The sequence below is a fragment of the Trachymyrmex septentrionalis genome, unplaced genomic scaffold, assembly GCF_001594115.1.
Source record: "Trachymyrmex septentrionalis isolate Tsep2-gDNA-1 unplaced genomic scaffold, Tsep1.0 scaffold133, whole genome shotgun sequence".
In the NCBI taxonomy this organism is placed as follows: Eukaryota; Metazoa; Arthropoda; class Insecta; order Hymenoptera; family Formicidae; genus Trachymyrmex; species Trachymyrmex septentrionalis.
In genome coordinates, this window is record NW_017304472.1 from 712,700 (window position 1) to 735,060 (window position 22,361).

Here is a 22,361-nt window from a genome sequence, read left to right on the forward strand (position 1 = left end):
TGTGTGTGTGCGTGTGTGTGTGCGTGCGTGTGTGCGTGTGTGTGTGCGTGCGTGCGTGCGTGCGTTCGTGCGCGCGCGCGCATGTATCACATATATAATTATATATGAAATATGCATCGATTTAAGACATTCTGCTCATTGGGCATACTATTCCGAAAATTGCAAAAAGAGGATCTTTCTAAATATTTTGGGACACTCTGTATAATAAAAAGCACATATAAAAATTAAACACTTAAGTATAAACATATTCAAGCCTGTGACAAACGAAGCTAGATCTTCTAAATGCCTAAATAATTCACAGTGAATTATTTATATCCTACATATGTACATGCATATATATCATATTTTTGTAGTTATTCAAACTGCGTGCCGAAATTTTTCCGGACTTTATCAAACGCAATTAAACTACTGTAATAATATCACAAGTTAAATTAAATTAACAAGCAAATTCTCAATCTTCAATCCGATATATTGGGTGTGTGAATATGACTCCGCCCTTTTTTGTGAAAATAAAACACATTTGCTTGTTTAGAAAATGAAATAATTATTTATTCAAAGTATGCTCCATCTGCAGCTACAGCCTTCGCCCATCTTTCAGGCAATTTACGAATTCCTTGCATGAAGAAGTCCTGGTCTTTTGAGGCAATCCAATTATCAAGCCAAATTTTGATGCTTTCGTAAGAAGTAAATCGCTCTCCTGTAAGATCTGACTGCATCGTCCAGAATAAGTAGTAATCTGAAGGAGCTATAGCGAATATAGCGGGTGGGGTAGCACTTCCCAGTCCTGTCCATTTAAATATGTTTTCACGACTTTTGCAGTATGCGGTCTGGCGTTGTCATGTTGAAAAATTAATTTGCTATGCCTATTCACCCATTCTGGTCGTTTTTCTTCTATAGCTACCTTCAAACGCATTAGTTGTCGTCGGTAAACATTGCCAGTGATAGTATCAGACGGTTTCAGCAACTCATAGTGCACAATACCTTTCTGATCCCACCAAATACAGAGCATAACCTTGGTACAATGAATATTTTTCTTTGGCTGTAATGGGCCGGCTTCACCTGACTTCACCCAGCTTTTTTGCGTTTTGGATTCTCATAATATATCTATTTTTCATCTCCAGTAATTATTCGATGCAAAAAACCTTTTTTTTCTTGTCTTTGAAGCAGCATTTCACAAATGGTTTTTCGACGTTCGATGTCTCTGTCTTTTAATTCATGTGGAACCCAGTTATTAGCTTTTTGAACTATTCCTATTGCTCGCAAACGTTTTGCAACAGTTGATCGATCGACATTTAATGTTGCTGCCAATTCTGATTGTGTTTGACAACAATCTTCAGCCAATGATTCTTCCAATTCAGCGTCTTCAAATTTTTTGGGTGGTTTTCCATGTTCTTTGTCCTCAATGTCAAAATCATCGTTTTTAAACCGTCGAAACCATTCTTTGCAAGTTGTATTTGATGGAGCATGCTCACCGTAAATATCCACAAGCAAATGATAAGTTTCCGGTGCACTTTTCCTAGTGCAATAAAACTTCCCGCAAATGATGTTTATTTGGAATAAAACCCGACATTTTCAATGCGATAAAAATACTTGTTGTTTACGCTTCAACCGTATGTCACACATTGCGTTTGACAGCTGACACAAAGTACTATCGAATACAAGTATTGACATTTTAATATACACGCGTAAGCAGTGACACTAGCGAACCTATTGGAAAGGGCGGAGTCATATTCACATACCCAATATATTACAAGGGTGTTAATGTGCTCAAAAACTTTAAATAAATTTATTATAAAAAAAATATTACCTCGGCCGGGAAATATTACCTTGAACCCGGATCTCTTGTATTCCGTACGAGCGTCCTGAGCCATTAGACCACCGAGTAAGCCTTAGTAATATTCTTCGCAATAATCAGTATATGTAAGAACAATAACGCTTCTTGCAGACAGCGTGTATAAACAATAATAAGATTTTGTTAGGACCGACATGAAATTAAACACTTAATTGCTTGTCAAATTTAATTTAACTTGTGATATTGTTGAATACCTACAAAAATATGGTATATATGCATGTACATATATAGGTTATATATAATTCATTGTGAATTATTTGAACATTTAGAAGATCTAGCTTTGACCGTCATAGGCTTGAATATGCTTATATTTAAGTGTTTAATTTCATGTCGGTCCTAATAAAATCTTATTATTGCATATATAAAAACATATAACATATACATATAATATAGGAAAAATTTTTTACCGAGTATTCTCTTCTGTTGGATGTTCTTCAACATTGTGTCTTGTTCTTCAATAATACTTTTACCACAGTATATACAGTAGCGCAATTCTCCTGATTTTATGTTGGCCAAAATGGAGTGCGCATACGTGAAATAAATAAATTGCCCCGTCTCTTTACCTCCTTTTTTTATTGCTTTCTCTCTCTCTCTCTCTTTCTCTCTCTCTCTCTCTCTTTCTCTCTTTATTTAAGTAAGCGTTTCAATATTCCACTTAAACATTTGTCTTTTAAGCATACCTGGTTCAGAATAGAAATTTAGAGGGAAGTATTATGTGTATTGTCCATTTGGTGAAATGTTGTATGAGAAATTTCGAGAGATTGGTCTAAAAAATTTTGTGAAAAAGTGATAAAGTGAAAAAGTGAACAAAAGTAACATAGAAAACCGAACAAGAAATATTTCTTTTTATTTATTGTATTTTAAACTTATTTTTTGGACATATGTGTATATAAATTTCTTTTATATCAGCTTTCTCTTAATATTTTCATAGATATATAATTACATAACATTTTTTTATATAAATATACATTTTTAAGTTAATATTTTTTCTAATTTTTCTATATTTTTTTCTTTATTTTTCAATATATTTACAATTTATTTATATTAATTTTCATAAAATTTAAATTATTTCATCGCAATATTAGGTTTATTTGCGTCACATGTTCTACAATAATATGCTCCAATATGTTCCTATAATAGCACTTATTCACTTCATCGAATTCGTTAGATTGCGATGCGAATAAATCTAGTGAGTTTTGCGAGGAATTTTGACAGAGTAAAAAAAGGATGAAAAGAGAAAGAAGTTTAGGTGGGAACCGTGGCAATGCTAGGTAACTTACTTATTTCATGCATGCGCACTCTACTTTGGCCAATACTAACATCAAAGATGCTGACAGAGATTTGCGCTACTCTATATACTGTGCTTTTACGTTGAACAGCATCAGCTTCGACATTCTGAAATATAATACAACAGTGTCGTGCAAGGTGTCTTTACCAGTAAGTGTATCAATGAATCTAATCGAAAGTGTTAAACGCCAATCTTGTACACAGATTTGAAGATTATACAACATTTTCTGAAAATACCTGAGTTCGAGCAGTAACAGTTAAAGTTGTTTATAACTCTTCTACAATAGTATAACTACAGCAATGACCATATCTATTTATGGTGTTCATAATATTTTTATTGCTGGTTAAGCTTCAAGGCTAAACTAGTGAGACAGGTTTGAAAGTTTTGATACGATTATTAGAAACAGCATAAATGAATGAATTTATTTGTCTTGTGCAAATGAATTTGTCAATCGTTTATTATTCTTTTCCTTACGTCGTATTTTTGTACTACTTAATAGCGTTGAATAAAAATCATTAAGGCTATCCGGTATCAAACACTCTCCATCGATGTTTTACTTTAATGTCATCGGGCATTTTTTGCGGTTGAATGTCATTTCTTAAAAATAACGCTGCTTCGTGAAGCATACTAACATTGTTTAGTCTTTTGAAATCACTTTCAGTGAGATAAATTCCGCTGAATGGCGTTACAACTTTCTGATTTTTTAATAAATTAATTTTAATTTTTTTATTAAATGTTTCCAATAATTTTTTTTCTAAATAATTTGATGCAAAGAAATTAGGAAACAAATATTCAGTGTACCGTCATACTATTGTATCGCCAGTCGATTGATATCTGAAGACACTGGTAATATTTCGGCGCTAAGTATTGTACAATAGTATCTCGCACAGTGACACTGCCGTGGCTACTTTATGCAAGCCGGCGAGTTACACCAGATGGAGATTATCGGATCTCAATAAGGATCGATTAAATTTTAAGCGCTCAATCGATTGCGACCACTCGGGATATATAATGAAAATGTTTTTATTTTTTCTCTATGTGCTCTACGAGCGGAGATATTGCGACGCAAAATAGGAATCTGAAACTTTTATTAAGAAAAAATTAAGAACCGCCGTCGTCGTTATCGCCGCTACGGAGCGGGGGAAATGTTTTTTTGGAGTTTTTGGCGTAAGAGGCAAATGTGGCGCTAGCAATGCATAATCACATCATACATGGTCAGCGAGCGTTGCAAGCACTGTGTCACGTCCAGATTTCGAGTTCTGAGACGCGGGGCGTTAGGATCCGTTGACCTTTTCGATTCGTGCGGAAATAGTTATGCGGAGTGACGAGAATTGGGGGAGGGGAAAGGAGGAATGTACGTATATGGAACAGAGAAAGGAGAAAATAAATGATAGCTATCTGATTTCTAATAAAGTGATCCTTTTTATTTGGTCCTGTTATCTCGTATTATGCGGATCGATCTGAAGACGGTCTCAATTTTCACACACGGCATTGTTGCTCCTGCGAATATCGCTATCGGTTTATTTTAACGCTTGCGTTGCGAGAATGTCACGGAAATCTCACGGAGTCGGGGTATCGCTAGGATTGAGAAGGTAAGCTGCGCCCTTGGATGAGAGAGCCGAAAGATGATAGGTGAGAAGGTCCACGCTCCTTCTCCTTTGCGTGGGCAGCTTTGAGATTGGGACGAACGACGGGGATTCGAATGTCGGGATGAAGCGGTGGAGGAGCTCTAGAGGAACCCTTGCGCCCCCGCTCGAATGATCGCCAGTGTTTTGTTTCGAGCACTCAGGCGACCGAGGAAGGGATCATCCCGAGCGCTTGTGAATACTTATAAAGACGGAGGAGCACGAAGGGGTGTAAGGGAACGGCAAATAGCGCGCTATAACAGTGCGTTATCTTAGGTCTTAGGTCGTCGTTCGAAGTGTCGGCGGTCTGGAAGGGTACGCTGGGAGGCGCAAGCCACGAGAACGCGTTCTGCATTAAATTGGCATTCTCACACATTGACACTTAGAGGACGTCACAGACAAGGCACATAACATTTAGGCACTTCGGGATATCGAAAGAAAAAAAAAATGAAAAGAGAAAGAAAATTAACTGGATTATTATGTATATTAATTGAATCTCGATACACTATTTAACTGACAAATATGTACAGCGAACAAATGAACTGAAACCGATTTTACAATCGAATAATTAACAATTACTTTAATTTTACAATTTGATAATTATGATAACAAGAAAGAAAGCAGCAGGAATATAATTAAAGTAGAATATAAAAGGCTCGCAGCCTCACGCGGCGCGCACACTAATAATTTATATTACTCGATTCTGGCTATCTTGGGTTACTTGCAGAAGATTTAAAATAAACTTTCTCAAAAGCAAACTCAAAATAAACTTTAACAAAAGCGATAAAAACGAAGTGCGCCCCTTCGGGAGAAGGATCTTGTTTATATACAATTCAGAACTACGATGTCAAAAGGGGCGAGCCAATGACGCTTCGGCTCCAATGGAACATTATTCTAAAAGATTCCATGGATTTTTATCTTACATAATTGTTACGTCCAAGCTCCACGCGCATGCGGAGCTGAGGGGGTGAACGTAACAAGGAACCGAATTATTAGACCGATTTGGTCGTGTCCAGACTCCGGACCGCAAGGGAGCCGTAGGGAAGAAGCACAAATCAGGAAGCACTTCGTCTTGAGGCTCCTAACGAGCTGGGGGTCGAACGGAGGACGAAACGGAAACCTCTGCTCGTGCTCCGCTAAACGGACACACGAGTCAGCGCGCACTTATAAGTTAAATGGCCTAGACTGGGTCAGTGTGCCAGTACGGCCGTATGCCCTGACTTTCGGTCATGGAACGCGGGAGAACTAAAGAATATGAGGAGAGGTTATATTTGAATAAAGACTATTGAGAAGTTAATTTAATAATGATATATAATAATAAAAAAAGCAAACTTGAGTGATACATTTTTTGAATAAAAAATAAATACAATTTTGTCGAGTAAATAAAAAAAATAATACAATTTTTGGGTCTCTATTCTGAGTTATATGTACGCATTTATGAATGTGTGTGTGTGTGTGTGCGTGCGTGCGTGCGTGCGTGCGTGCGAAAAGTATCGTGGCAGAATGGAGGAGTTTCGGAGAGGATAGCGAGAGAATAAAAAGAGAAGGAGGTTTTGGTGAGTGGATTTGAAAGGGTTCGGCCTAATTTTCCTTGAATGATGATAGTGTCAGCGGACACGAACAACTGGTCGACAGGGGGCGAACAATTATCGTGAGGCGACGGCGACAGATTGAAATAATAACGTGGACGGATTACAATGTTTTTATTTTCTTGTACATAGGAGGTCAAAAAGGGAGAAAGAAAGAAAAGAATAAAAATAAAATAATACAAATGAATAATAAAAGAGATAAAATGAAATATTGAAATAGATTACCGAAAGATATAAAGCGAGGAGGGAGCCAGAGACTAGAGATATACTGACTTACTACTGAGATGTTTATCGTTGGAAGTCCTCCGGATGTACAAGGCTGGTGATGTTTCTTTAACACTGACTCTATTGGAGAAAAAAAACTTCGAGAATCGGGGCTGAAGCCTTTTTAAATATCATGATAACTGTAGTCTCCCAAAACTCAAGGAAAAGTGACACCGAGGCCCGCGGAACCGCGATTTTTATACTAATTGTCTCCGGTTATTCAGATTCGGATTGGTGGAATAGGTGTCGTTAGCTAGTAGTAGGATTTTTCTTTGCTCTCGGATTGGTTAGGATCTTGGGGGAGGAAAGGGTTGTTGACAGGAGTCTATAGTATGGGAAAGTGTCCTCCAAAATTTTATGATCTTAAAATTTATGGGAAAACGCATGTCCCGTGCGCCAAGAAGGCATGCATGCACGTTGCCACGAGACCACCCAGAATCTACCCCTAAATGTCGCGTGCCGTTTCTTGAATTTTGTAATCACGGATTCACGAGAATCGTCCGACTTGACCGTTAATCTTGGCGCCGGTCTTACGCTTTCCATACATATTTATTATTAATTTAGTCGATTTCGAAGCGACATTCACGAGGAGACACCGAATTCCTCACTTTAGTTTTAGTGTAGGAAAAAAAGAAAAGAAAAAAAAATTTTAGTATTTCGATGAATTCCAGAACTCCACGAAAGAAAAGAGTCGTGCGAGTCCGCCGGACGTAACATAACATTATTCCCGTAACATTATTCCCTAATTAATGCAGATTTTTGTCGGGCGAGGGCGAAAAGGGATTTCCAAGAAGGGGATTTCTCTTTTGATTTCGCACGTTCGCATTCGATTGAATTGCCGGTTTGACTATTGTTCCCAAATCGGGAGATTTTTGTATGCATTAGGTTTCTGATATCGAGTTAACTTCGCTCAATTTTTCAACGGTTTTTCTCATATTTATTTAAGCGTTTTTTTGGAGTTGGAGTTAGAATCTCCGTTGGACATTTGAGGGTCTTAAGGGTCTGTAGGAGAGTTGCTTCCGTACTATTTACTTGCGACTGTATTAATTATTGTTTTTTAATTAATTGAAAAAGTTTATCGTTAGCGCGTGGGAGCGTATTTAAAAGAGGTTTTCCGAATTGATCATTGCGGTTATCAATTCGTTCGTTTGGTCTTTACTGAAAGCTATGATCTTAGTTGGATTTGCATTAATTAAGGATTTTAATTAAGTCAGTCGCGCAGGCGCGGTACAATTTTCGTTTGGTTTCGCTGTCATACTGTGAACGCGTGATTCATCGCTTTCGCGAGTTTGCGAGGTGATTCATAGATCGCGTCAGGGTGTACTTTTTGGTGATTTTCGCGACGCGAGACCTGAGACCCGTTGTTATGGCAATACGTGATGCCCAGCACGGGTTGCTTATTTGTGCTGGACGTTACAGCTGCACATTTTATACATTTTACACTCTGCAGAGATTATAAGTTGAAGTTACCGTTACAGTCACGCGATCGCGGAGGAGTTGAATAAGTGCGATTGTGGCTAAAGCTATATTATACATAATATTAGGTTCCGGTTACCTTAAATATTGATAAAAATATTTTTAGTCGATGTATTTTCGCGTAATTAAATGTTTAGATTATCAAAATAATATTGAGATTGTCGTTGAGGAAATGTGACCACATTTGTACGGTATCCTTAATAACAGTGATGAAAATACGTCCAATCAATGCGTTTTCGCATAAAAATAAATAAAATTTTGACAAAAAAAGTGTCGCTCTGCCTCATGAATCGTGATCCATTGAAGTTGATGACTATTCAAGTTAAGAAGTTGGTCACAGCGACGATATTACAATATATAGCGACGATAATAAATATTGCGATGCAAGCATACACTGCAGTAAAATTTTCATTTCTCTATTTTAAATCTACCGGAATAGCGGCTCGCATTAGTTCCGCTCAATGGGACATAGAAAAATGAATTCCTGCGGATCGGAAATCACATATACATACAGGGACATTGCCGACTATGTTTTGTGTACTCATTTTAATTTTGATTTGCATTTTCGCCTTTCTGTATATTATATACGACATTCATGTTCCGATCATATTGACCTCCGTATTTATCTGGAGACTTAATTAATTACCTTCAGAGTTATGATTTTTAAAATCCGAGTGCTATGTTATCTATGTAACACTCCATTCTTGTTATTTACCGAATGTTAAATAAGGATAACATAACACTCAGAGAACACCCAAGTGGAAATTCGAACAGCAGTGAAATTTCGCCTCAGCATGTTGATTAAGGCCTCGCGCACAAAAAACATAAAAGAAATAAGGAATTAGGAATAAAGAATAAACGATTTCAACCTATCGAATACCATGTATTCCGATTTCTGATAGATTGAAATTTTTTATTGTAATGCTTGTATGAGATAGTTTTTTCCATTTAAACAAACTTGACAAAATTAGTTTTTATGAGTATATGTTGTATAGTACATATACAGCTAGTCAAAAAAAGGTTGCAACACTTTTTTTCGATGGGTTTTGGAACACAGCTTGTTCCGAGTGATTGGTTCTTACTCATGGATCTATAAATAAGAACTAATCGCTCGGTAGGCAAGCTGCATTCTGAGAACCATTGGAAAAAAGTGTTGCAATATTTCTGTGACTGGCTGTACATGCAAGCATTAGTGGAATTTGCAAGAGAAATAAGGCCTCAGCACAGACTTTTGCATGACGCATAACGCACAGTGCATAAGCGAATTAACTAATTTTTCCTTTCTTTCCATTCTATGGAAAAGAAGAATTTCGATTGATTGATTCGATGGAATTGGCGGAATGAAGCCACGACTTATTATGTACGTTCCGCAGTTCTACATATTCCGCATTCCATGGGAGCGCACGCTGAGGATGTGGTCCCGTGGGATGCGGAACTGCGGAACGTTTGTGATTGGTCGTGGCTTCATTCCGTCGATTCTGTTCCGCTAAAATGTGTTTTTCTATATTCCATTGAGCGGAATTTGCGAAATGTGCAATTAGCTCTAACCAATTGCAAGAGTCTTCTTATAGATCGCATTAGATCTACCTAGAATAGCGTTTATCATTGGCTTGCATTAGATTGCGCATTCGCAAATTCCGCTCCATGGAACATAGGAAACTAAACTCCTGTGGATTGGAAATCACATCATAAGGACATTGCCCCGTTTTCATTTTTGTGTACATTTTGATTTTGATTTACATTTTCGCCTTTGTATATACTATATATACGACATTTGTGTTCTGACCATATTGACCTCCGTATTTATCTGGAGATTTAATTATCTTTAAGATTATGTTTAGATTTTACTCGAGTGTATTGAAGTATCACTCCATTCTTGTTTACCGAATGTTAAACATGGATGACATAACACTCGGAGAACACCCAAGTGGGAATTCGAACACTTCTCAGCATGTTGATTAATCATGCGCTTGTAGGAGACAGTAGCTTCACCATATGCCACAGTCAACATTCGGAATGCGTCCGCGCACTTAATTTTGTTTTTCACACAAAATTTGATACAGATTCTTTGATCCATTTTTTGGAATAGGCAGAAATCGAAGACGAGCCAAAACACGTGCAAGCAAAGCAGCTGTCAAAAATTAACTGAACATTCAAAATGGCCGAACTTGTCGGCATAAGTGAGAGACATAAGTACCAACATAACGCCACAAAAAATCGAAAATCGAATATACGTAACCCGCGGAAATTCAAAATTCGCGATACTTTTTGAACAGACCACGTAAATATAGTACACACAGAAGAGCGAAAATGTAAATTAAAATCAGTGACAGCCAATGACAAACGTTATTTTGGTACGTATATATCTAAGGTTTGTTCGCGTCGCATGCTCCAACATGCTCCAATGTGCTCCTGTCCATAGTTCCTACTTACTCTAATGAGCACATTGAAGACAGTAGGAGCTATGATAGCAACATATTGAGGCATGATGGTGCATGCAATGCGAACAAACTTCTAATGACTTAATGAAAGTAACCTATGGGAAAACTTGTGATTAATCAGGGTTAATTGCACATTTGAAGTAATCGGAATATTATATATAGCCACAATTGCACTTATTTAACTCCTCCGCATCGCGTGAGCGTAAACTTATAATTTTTGCAGAGTGTAGAATGTGTAAAATGTGCAGAACTGTTACTCGCTGACCATGTGTAATGTGACCGTGCATTGCTAACGCCACATTTGTCTCTTGCGCCAAAAATTTTAAAAGGACATTCCCCCACTTCGTAGCGGTGACGATGACGATGATGACGTGTCTTATATTAAAAGTCTTAAATTTTTATTTTACGTCGCAATATCTCCGCTCGTAGGGCATGTAGAGAAAAAAATAAGAACACTATATAACCGGAGTGTATGCTATCAATTAAACATACATAGAACGTGATCGGTTCTGCCCTTATTGAGATATGATAATCTCAGTCCTCCGCAATTCGCCGGCTTGAGTAAAGTAGCCATGGCAGTGTCGTTGCGCTTGGCTTAGCGTTGAGAGACTACCAATGTCTCCAGATAAATCTAAATAATGAGATAACTAAAACATTTGTAAAAATCGATGAAAACTGTCCTTTCCTCTCTTGATAGTCAGTAATTGGTCGTAAAAGGCACATAAAGTGAACCAATACTCGAGTAGAAACACATGGTTTAACAGCTGTTAACGAGTGAAATGTACACTTTTACGTATAAAATTTCAAGATAACTGTAGTTTTCGTCCATTTTTAGAACTTTCATAAGTCTTAAAAACGAGATGAGTCACAATTAAGTAAATAATAACGAAATGGCATGCAACACAAAACATTTCGTCATTAAAATGTCATTTTTCTATTCTGTAAGTTCAGCCATTTTTTTATCGTGGCGAGACACTGTAACACATAAACACGAGCCCATTATAATATTATAATATTATAAATTATGATTTTTCTTTTTTATTATTCATATGTGAACTAATGATAATATGTAATATTATAAATTATTATAATAATATTATAATATATAATATGATTATTATAATATGATGAAAATATAAATAATTTTTTATTTGTCAATTGGAAAGCGGAATGGGTTTTTTTAAATATTTGTTGCTTTAAAATTCCTATGTAGGCTGCTAGAAAAGTTTCTGCAATCTAGTACTTCCAGTGGCGCCAACGTTCTGCTACTATCATATCCGTAACATTAGACGTTTTTAACCTATAATTCAATTGACAGTTTGTACCCAAGCCAACTAGTTTTCTTTGCATAGTATTTTAAAAGAAGTTATTTTGTAAGAAAATGGAAATTTCGCGTGAAAATTTTCGGGCAATGATTTTTTACGATTACAAATATAATCTAACTAATGCATCGATCGACTTCATTTGGCTTTTGGGGATGAAGCACTATCCAATAGGACTGTTTATAATTGGTTTGCCGAATTCCAGCGTGGACGTACCTTTCTTAGTGATGAATTCCGTGAAGGTCGTCCATCCACGTCTGTTGCCACTAATGTTGATGCTGTGCGTGAAATGATTGAGTGAGATCGGCATATAACATATTGCGAGATTCAGGCATCCTTAGGCATAAAAGCAATACATACGATTTTGCATGATCACTTGAGCATACGGAAACTTTGCAGTCGTTGGATCCCACACAATTTGACCGAAGCTCAAAAATAGGCTTGTGTTAAATGGAGCAAAGAAATGCTCAAGAAATTCAACCGAGGTCGGTCAAATTTGGTCTACAACATCGTTACTGGGGACGAAACATGGATCTATTCGTATGAGCCCGAAAGTAAATAACAATCCACTGTTTGGATATTTCAAAATGAACCGAAACCAACAAAAGTTGTTCGTTCACGCAGTGCTGCCAAGCAAATGATTGCTTGTTTCTTCGGTTATACCGGACATGTGACAACCGTGGCTTTAGAGGATCGAAGGACTGTAAATACTGATTGGTATACAACAATTTGTCTGCCAGAAGTCATAAATGAATTGCGTAGAACAAACTGAAATCGTCGCATCATCTTTCATCATGACAACGCCAGCTGTCAAACAGCACGTCAAACCGTTGATTTTTTTATCCAGTAATAATGTCGAATTGATGACTCATTGTCCGTATTCACCTGATTTATCACCTAATGACTTCTTTTTGTTCCCAAACATTAAAAATAAGATGCGTGGTGAGCGATTTGAGTCGCCTGAAGCAGCTGTTGAAACATTTCGTAGACTGATATCTTGAGGTTACAGCCTTAGAATAGAAAAAATGCTTCGAAAATTGGTTCGAACGTATGCAAAAATGTATCGATCTTAAAGGCAAATACTTCGAAAAACAATAAAGCCATTTACCGAATTGTATATGTTTTTTTTTCATATTGTTTGCAGAAACTTTTCTAACAGCCTACGTATTATGAATTATTTTAAAACATGAATTATTTTAAAAATTAAATTTTTCCTAAACTGTTGCGTTTTGACATGATTTATACTATTCTGAATTAATGGAAGGGGTATACAATTTATTAAAACTTATATGTTAATTATAATGCCCTTGCCCTGATATCGCCGAGCGGCCGAGACTGCCGAGAAAGCATTTTTAGTCGCTTGAAACAAGTGACTAGAGCGAGAACGATGGCTCGCTGTCTTGTTCGCTCTTGATGCGTCGAAGAGCACACGGGCATGGGTTCGTGCTTGTGTGTGTGGCTACTGGCCACGTCAGACCGCCGTCTGATTCTGTGATTGCCACCGTCAATGCAGAGTTCTTGGCTGAGTATTCAGGAGTCTTAATCCATATTAAAATCCTATAACCTCAGCTCACAACTTGCTGGCTCGCGTAAAGGTACACATTGCTAAGGCTATGCTTCCACTTAGCGCCGATATACTACTGTATCTGCTGTGTGGTTAGTTATTATTAGATTAGCTAGTAAAACTTATTTCCATATTTATATCACGTATTTTCATTTTAATAATGGTGGGTTTTCTGCAACTAATTTATAATACATCATTGTTATATAATATATAATACTATTATATTATATATACATAACTATTATATATATTGTAATTATGCGTTTTCTTAGTTTGCAGTAATTTTTGCTGGTGCACAAAAAAATATTGGCCCTGCTGGTGTTACATTAGTAATCGTACGAAATGATATACTTGGTCGTGCTATGGATGTGTGTCCGACAGTGCTAAATTTTACTATCATGGCGAATGATAATTCTTTGCACAATACTCCTCCTGTTTTTCAGTAAGTATCATTGGTTACATTACTAATTTTATAATAACTGGATGAAAAATACACAAGTATCATACATAATTGACACATACAAGGTATAATTAAAAATAAACCCTAAAAAAGTTTCTAAAACATTCTACACTGAGCAACAAAATTAACGCAACACTTGTTCACTCTGCAAAAATAGGCAAATTTCAAGATATTGTACGATAACTTCGTTAAAAATTGTCGTATCGGGATGTTTGAAAAAGCATTTTACAGAAACCTCTACTGTTCGGATCGCTACTTAAAAAAACGGTCTTATGGAGATTTTATGAAGTTACACAAACATAAATAAAGATATAAAATCTAAAAATTTTTTACGAAATTTGCGGAGTTCCACGGAATGGACTAAAAATTGTATACAAATGCGATTTACATCATTCGAAAGAGCGAATCTTTATCTTTAATTTTTTCACGAAGCTCCGTACGATTTTTTTTCATCGAGTTATTCAACGTTGAAGCAAAAATGGTCCTTTTGTATTTCACATATGTTTTTAAATATAAAAGTTAAAAACTTACAGTTTTTACAGGGATCACATATAAATTTATAATATTTTGTATTTATAATAAAGGAGCATATAGGCCAAACGCAGGATGTTATTACATGATATCTATTTATCAATATTTAAAATACATAAGTCGTATATGCACAGGTATAAGTCGTATATGTACAGGTCGTTAATCATTGTTTCATCTATAAGTGGGCATCATCTAATTCCCTCCAAATCTGCCTTGCTTATTCCGATTCTTTCTCCTCGCTTTCTTGACTCTCATCCTTTTCTATCTCTCTCAATTCTATTCCTATTCCATGTTTCTCCTACATTAAAATTCTTAGTGTACATTTTGGTTCTTCTTGGTTTTTTTGTAATCATGTAGCTGATAACTGTCAGGCTGTTTTTCTTCATACAAGTATATGTCTTCTTTACCCGTTTCGCCACATTCTCACTACCGCTTAGAAATTTTTGATATCTTAACTCCTTATAATTATCCTCTTAGACTACGCAAACATTACACTCCTGCTTTAACCCAAAAATTATCTTATATCCAACGCATTAAAAATTTTTGCTTTCGTTTTTCCTACAACTCTCGTAAGTATGATGATATACTCGTATCTCCTTTATTCACTCGGTCCAGTTGATTAAACATCCATCAACGTTTTATTCCATCTCTGTTGTTTTATTTTTCGCTTTGTTGTGATATCCTTTCTTATTTTCATAATATTTTTTATCTTAATTTTCACTCTCGAGATACCCATCTCACTTGATATCATTTCTTGTCTTTTCCCGTCCATCACTCAACTAAATTCTACGTTCCATTTTCCTATGTCACTGTACAAATTTTTAATACACTACCTCCCTCCATCCGGTCCTCTTTCCTCTTTTCACTCAGTATACAGTATCTCGTTTCTTACTTTTTTCAGAAGTATTTTCATTTTATCTTAATTGCATTTCGTTTACGACTGCGCTGCCTCTCATCTTCTTTGCGCATTAGTTACCGCCATTGGCTATAATATATCAAAATTCACATTGTAATCTTGTTTTTGTTACTGTTATTGTATTTAATATTATATATTTTGTATTCATCAATTTCGTTTTCTCTTCATTTGTACATTTACACTCATCTCGTAACTCGTTATAATGTATCTTGTATTATCTTTGCGTACAATTTGTCGTCAATTTCATTTTTATCTCAGATCTCATTCATTATTATCCACATAGCACAGAAACTTGCAGTAACATTGCAGAAACGTTGCAAGAATATTGCAGATTGCGCTATAATATAATATAATATCGCTGCAACATTATAGGTAGTATTAGGAATGGAATAATAATATATAATACATATATATTACGGCGCAAGATTTTACAAATTTTGCAGCATTGTTACAGACATTAAAAATATTTTAGCTTTTGAGTAATGAACTGCTGAACATATGGAAACATATGTCAATTACACATTATATGATTGTTAAATGCATTCAGAATGCATTCAGAACAACAACCGCTTATTGAGCGTTCAGTGAGCTTTTTTATCTGATTGGTCTATATTTTAGGATCTAATGGAATATGCCAATCAGATGAAAAAGCTCAGTGAGCGAATGTCGTTCTGAATGCATTCAATTATTTCCATTAATTTAGGAATTATAATGTTTGTTGAAACATTTGTTGTTGCTACCGCACGACAAAATTTTTCAAACTTTATAATTAATTCTAATAATTTTTTGGAATATTTGGATTAAAAAAAATTCTTTGAATATTGTAAAGAAAATGAAATAGAATGCATGGAGTTTCTTATTATTTCCATTTTAAGAATATGTATAAAATAGGCATACCTACATAAAGTGTAAAATATATATGTATCCAGGGTATTTCAGAAATAGTTGGCCAAACTTTAAGAACATATTCCACTCATTGTAGGGATGAAAAAAAAATTATATAAATATGGGTTCGGAAAAGCTTTTTTTCCAAGTTATAAACATTTTTTATTTTATACTTATACTTATATTTTATTTTATATTATACTTATATCTATATTTTATTTTATACTTGTATCTATATGTTATTTTATGCTTATATCTATTTTTTATTTTATACTTATGCGGAAGGAAATCATTTCCAGCAATTTCTGTAATAAAAATAAAAATATAAGTATAAAATAAAAAAATATTTATATATAATAACTTGGAAAGGAAGCATTTCCGAATCCATATTGTGACTTTTTTTCATCCTTGCAATGAGTGGAATATGTTCTTAAAGTTTGGCCAACTAATTTTGTAACACCCTGTATATGTCCATTACGTAAACTTTAAAAAATATATATATCTGCATATAAAATATAATAATTATATAAAATTACATATAAAATTATACGAGTATATAATGTAAAATATAATATATATTGAATAGTTCTTTTTTTGCGCTTTTTTTATTTATATTATAAATTACATTTCAAATTATATTCATATTACAAATCATACTAATCAAAACTTCTTATAAATCAAAGAACTGGAGAGGATACGGGCAGTAGGAGTCAAGCGCAGAAGACATCGCGCAAATAATATATCTATGAAGTGTGAAACTTCTTTATTCACTAAAACGCGCTTATGTTTCGATTCACTTTTGAGCCCTCCTCAGAGACAACACAAACTAACATACATAAATTGTGAATAAAAATTATCCTATCATGGTGAGTTCCCCTACTTCGATAATTTAAATGCCAGAATTAAACCCAAAAAGAGTGAAAGAAAAAGAAAAAAGAAAAATGAATGAACAAAAAGGAAATAATCGAAATATCAAAATAGAGAATATGAAAAACTCATTTAAAAAGAGGTGTTTCATCTGATATGGAACCTCTACTTGTAATGTCATAACGGAGCATCGGTTACAAGAAGGCCATGATATCGATTGGGATAACGTTACAATACTGGACAAGGAGCCTCACTACAAAAAGAGATTGATTTTGGAGATGATATTCAGCAGGAGACAGACGCACGGACTCAACTTGCTGACGGATATAGAGGGGCTTCCCAAGGCCTATCTCTCGATAGACAAGCTATAAAGGCTTTGGGTTGTTGTCACGTCTAGTTAGTCAGTGTCGTTCGTATGCAGTAATGAGTCTTTCTGGCATAATTACTTTCCAACTTTCATTTTCATGGAATTGATTAACGTTCCAATACGAAATTTTTTATTTGTAAGTTTCAATAATACTAGCTAAAACTAAAAGTGACTTACTGTGTCTGACACTAACTGGCCAAAAAAAAATGTCGAGAAACGGTTTTTGAATAATTCATAGTAATGTTTGCGATATAGTTTGTTATTTGTGATCAGGGTGAGCGTCCTTATTTTCGGGATAATTAATTATAATCTTAAGATTTTTGTTGAGTTTTTCATATTTTCTATTTCGATATTTCGATTATTTCCTTTTTCTTTGTTCAGTTTTCTTTTTTCTTTTTCTTTCACTCTTTTTTTATCTTTCACTCTTTGGGTTTAATTCTGTCATTTAATTTATCGAGGTAGGGGAGCTCACCATGACAGGATAATTTTTATTCACAGTTTATACATGTTAGTTTGTGTTGTCTCTGAGGAGAGCTCAAAAGTGAGCCGAAACATGTAAGCGCATTTTAGTGAATAAAGAAGTTTCACTTCATAGATATTATATATTATTTGCGCGACGTTTTCTGCGTTTGACTCCTACTACTCGTATCCTTTCCAGTTCTTTAAATTATATTCAGTAATAATAAAAGAATTATTAATAATAGTTGTAAATACATTGCGCAGTCTATTTGCAATGTTACAACATTGCAATGAGATATATCTGCAATCATTTTGCAATCCTGTGCTGTATAGATAGAACTCTAATTTACTGCTTTCTTTTCTAGTAGGCGTTAGAGCAATAGATTTTGCTGGGGCCTTACCATTTTGTGCATTTCATACATCATTTATATACTCAATTTTTATAATTACTAATTCTCTAATTATAAAATTTTATTGATTGTATCAATAAATGAAATTAAATATATAGATATTTCGACTGTTATCTAATCATCATCAATACAATAGAATTGCTTGGTTATTAAACAATAATATTCGAAAAAGTTAAATTAACATTCTTTATGGATCTTTGAAAAATTAATTACTGTATACGCTTAAATTCTTCAATATAATTACGTCAAATCTTCTTTTACAAGAACTAAATTGGCATCCTGAATGCATATACATAATTTTCATTTTTTGTGTATGTGTTAAGTTGTAATGTAACCCTCATATTAAATATGAGATGATTGCTTTTGCCTACAAATCGATTGCCGACAGTTCGTTTGCACACAAAAATTATTGCCTACAGTTCGATTGCTTACATGCACTTTTGCACACAAATAAAAATTTTAGAAATGGAGTTATTTTTGCATATATGTATTATTGCCTACATGTATTCTTGCCTACAAGTATTATTGATTACAGCTCTATTGCCTACATGCACTTTTATGCACAAATAAAAATTCTAAAAACAGAGTTACTTTTGCCTACATTATTATTGCCTACAGTTCGATTGCCTAGATGCACTTTTGCACATAAATAAAAATTTTAGAAACGGAGTTACTTTTACCTACATTATTATTGCCTACAGCTCGATTACCTACATGTATTATTGCCTACAGTTCGATTGCCTACAAGCACTTTTGCGCACAAATATAAAATTAAAGTTAAGTAAGAAAATAATTTATATTTTTAATAAATCTGTCATGTGAACAGTGGGGTGTCAGCGTAGATAGTGTCCGCTTGCAATATTTTTCCAAAAAAATCTAACTCTAACCCCATTTTTTGGTGTGAGATGGCCCTCATTTCGCGTGGAAGGTTGTGAGCTGTAGGCAATGATGTATGTAGACAATAATACATGTACGCAATCGAGCTGTAGGCAATAATAATGTAGGTAAAACTCCGTTTCTAAAATTTTTATTTATGTGCAAAAGTGCATCTAGGCAATCGAACTGTAGGCAATAATTTTTGTGTGCAAACGAACTGTTAGCAAAAGTGATGTAGGCAAACGATACTGTAGGCAATCGATTTGTAAGCAAACGGGATCCCCCCATTAAATATTACGTTACTTTTCAGTCTTGACTGTCTTAATGTTACACAGAAGAAGTCATAAATTCTGCACAGAAAATAAGAATAGATCCATAATAATTTAGTATATTCGCTGAAATTTAAAATTTGTCATCAAAATAAAAATGTGGTTCATATTAAAATTAAATATATGATATTAAAAAACATTAATCTGTTAATAAAATAAAAATATTCTTTATTATAATAAAAATATTATTACTTGTGCAAAAATTATACTGCAACGATTCTTGAATATAAACCAATAATTATTACTGCTCATATATTGTATAATATATTGTGAACTGTTTTTATTCTGTTTAATTGTTACCTTCAAGTCTCGGAGGACACGTAAACCCATTAAGATAGGAGAGGATAAATCCGGGAAAGTTTAGGAGAAAAAGTGGGAAGGACAGTTAAAGAAGAAGTGTAAATCTCAAGTAGTTTGTCTGTATCACTTTGTTTAGTAAGCGTTGCTTCTATTTTTAGTATTAATTTTTAGTAATTATTGTGAGAAGATTAAACCCCGCCTATGACCTTGACCTTGACATATGTTGTCAAGGCTATGACCCCAAGTAACTTCCAACAGGTTTTAGCCATCGGTCATTATTTATTAACGAAAAAGGTTTAAAAAAAAACGTATTATTTTTGCTGCTATAACGAAAGTTGTAAATCCATGTAGAATCTTACTTTGCTCTCCTCCCCCCCTCCTGCTAGCCCATATAGCACACTAATATTGAATCAATATCTCAGAAACGTTGATTTGCAACATTGCGAACATTGCAGTAATATCGCGAAATGTAGATTCAATATTAAAGAGACGTTGCAGAAACGTTGCAGAAACGTCTAATAATTGAATTGCAATGTCTGTGAGACATAAAAAATATATTTCTTACATTAATTAATTCAATTTTGTTATTAAAATAAATATTATTGGGAATTAATTTCCTTATTTTTCTAAGTGGTCACTCATCTTGTACGTCACCCAACGATGCTTAATCTCTGCAATCGTACGGGAACTGCAACTTCGATGATCCACGAACACTGAATGTTAATGAATGTATAATTGTGACATATAGATATGTAGAAAGACAACGAATCAATATTATGCATCGGACCAGTCAACACAAACAATATACCATACGTGCAAACATTCTGCACGCATGGTCGATTCTCGCGTAAATTAGAGATTTGATAAAAAGATAAGCGAATTTTTTAAATTACTCGGCAATGGAGCGTTCTAGCGGTTTGCAGCCTCTTCAGACGTTGCTCCCTGCGACTTTTCCTTGTTTCCAAAATTAGAATCAGTTCCCAATATAAAAATTCAGTTCGAGGCGAAAATCGTCATAAACACTAAAACACGTTGCACTCAAATAGCAATAACTCTGAACTAAACGAGATGTAAACAATTTTTAAAAATTCAATTACTCAGAAGATTATAACAATTGTAGTACTGCAAACCGCATATCGCTAGGACTCTTCGTTATCGAGTAATTCAAAAAGTTCGCTTATTTTTTTATTAGACTGTATAGTTTAGAAAAGAATCATTAAAAGATTAATTTAAGTGATTTAAATTTTCTATTTATTTTTATGACATTTTATTTTTGTTTATTTTTTTACAAAATAAAATAGGTTTCAATATATAATTCATTCAATGCCGTTTCAACATTGTAGCAACATTGATGTGGAAAAATCAATAAAAATTCAATTTATGGTTCAATTTATACAATATTGTTTCAACGTTGCAGCAACATTAATAATCAATGTGGAAGAATCAATATAAATACAACATTGATAAAACATTGACACTTCAAAATTCAACATTGCAACATCTCAGCAACATTCTTTCAACGTTCTGTGCTATATGGATAGGGTGCGTTTGGAAATCTACTCGTAGGGTAAAATAGGATAAAGTATGAATAAACTTAAAAAGTGAGTAGAGAGTAGCACTATGTTCAACGATTTTCCGAACGTATAGAATAAAATTTTAAGGTAACAATGTCGGAATCTATAGTTTGCCGAAATAAAATATTATTTTCTACAGTAACAGCTATTCTTTTTATTTATTTTACCTTCTGGGCAAAAATCGATCTCTTTTTAACATTTTTCTTTCTAAATTCAAATGTATTTAAATATGTAGGAAAATATAATCTAATGTTTAGAATAATCACAGAAAATAAAAAATTTGTACTTACCAAATGATCGATTAATAGAAGAATATTATTCTAAATAATTAAGTCTCTGTTTTTTAAATGAGAAGAAACATGACATCCTACAATTGGATCAACGAGAGATGTACGGTAGTTTTATTTTGTTCCACTTTTTGTCCATTTTTCCTCATATTACTTCGCGCTAAAGTGGTGGGGTGGATTTATTTTGTAAATCTCTGAAAATTCAGAAATTGGAAAAGCTACTTTAGAGTACGACTTACAATTAGTGACTTTACTCGATGTTTCTGAACTCATGTGGTATGTCAATTTTGCAAGAGACTGTCCTCTACCTAGGGAGGAGTTTGTGGGGGCAATAAGGTTCATTCTTGATTCCACATTTTTTTCGTTTAACAACAATTTTTATAAACAGAGTTACGGCACTCCTATGGGGTCCCCCTTATCACCTGTAATAGCGGACTTGGTGATGAGGAGACTTGAGACGGTGTCCTTGATGTCGTTGAACTTGGACGTAATATTTTATTTTAGATACGTGGATGATATTTGTACTGCGGTTGAACCATCAAGAATTGACTCAATAGTAGAACAATTTAACTCGTTCCATCCACGATTACAATTCACTTCTGAATTTGGGGGTGATGAAATTAATTTCCTGGATGTGACTATATCGATCATTGGAAACGGGTTTGGAGTTGATTGGTAC

At 34.5% G+C, this 22,361-nt stretch overlaps 1 protein-coding gene across 4 annotated transcripts in view; it reads left to right on the forward strand.

The window, feature by feature from the left end:
• The window catches only part of LOC108757168 (probable phosphoserine aminotransferase), a 242,032-nt gene that overhangs the window by 155,298 nt on the left and 64,373 nt on the right, over window positions 1–22,361 (forward strand). For all 4 annotated transcript variants that reach the window (XM_018501576.1, XM_018501574.1, XM_018501577.1 and 1 more), the window contains one exon: window positions 13,694–13,863. In XM_018501576.1, the coding sequence (XP_018357078.1) occupies window positions 13,694–13,863 (170 nt within the window). The remainder of the gene's footprint in view (window positions 1–13,693; window positions 13,864–22,361) is intronic.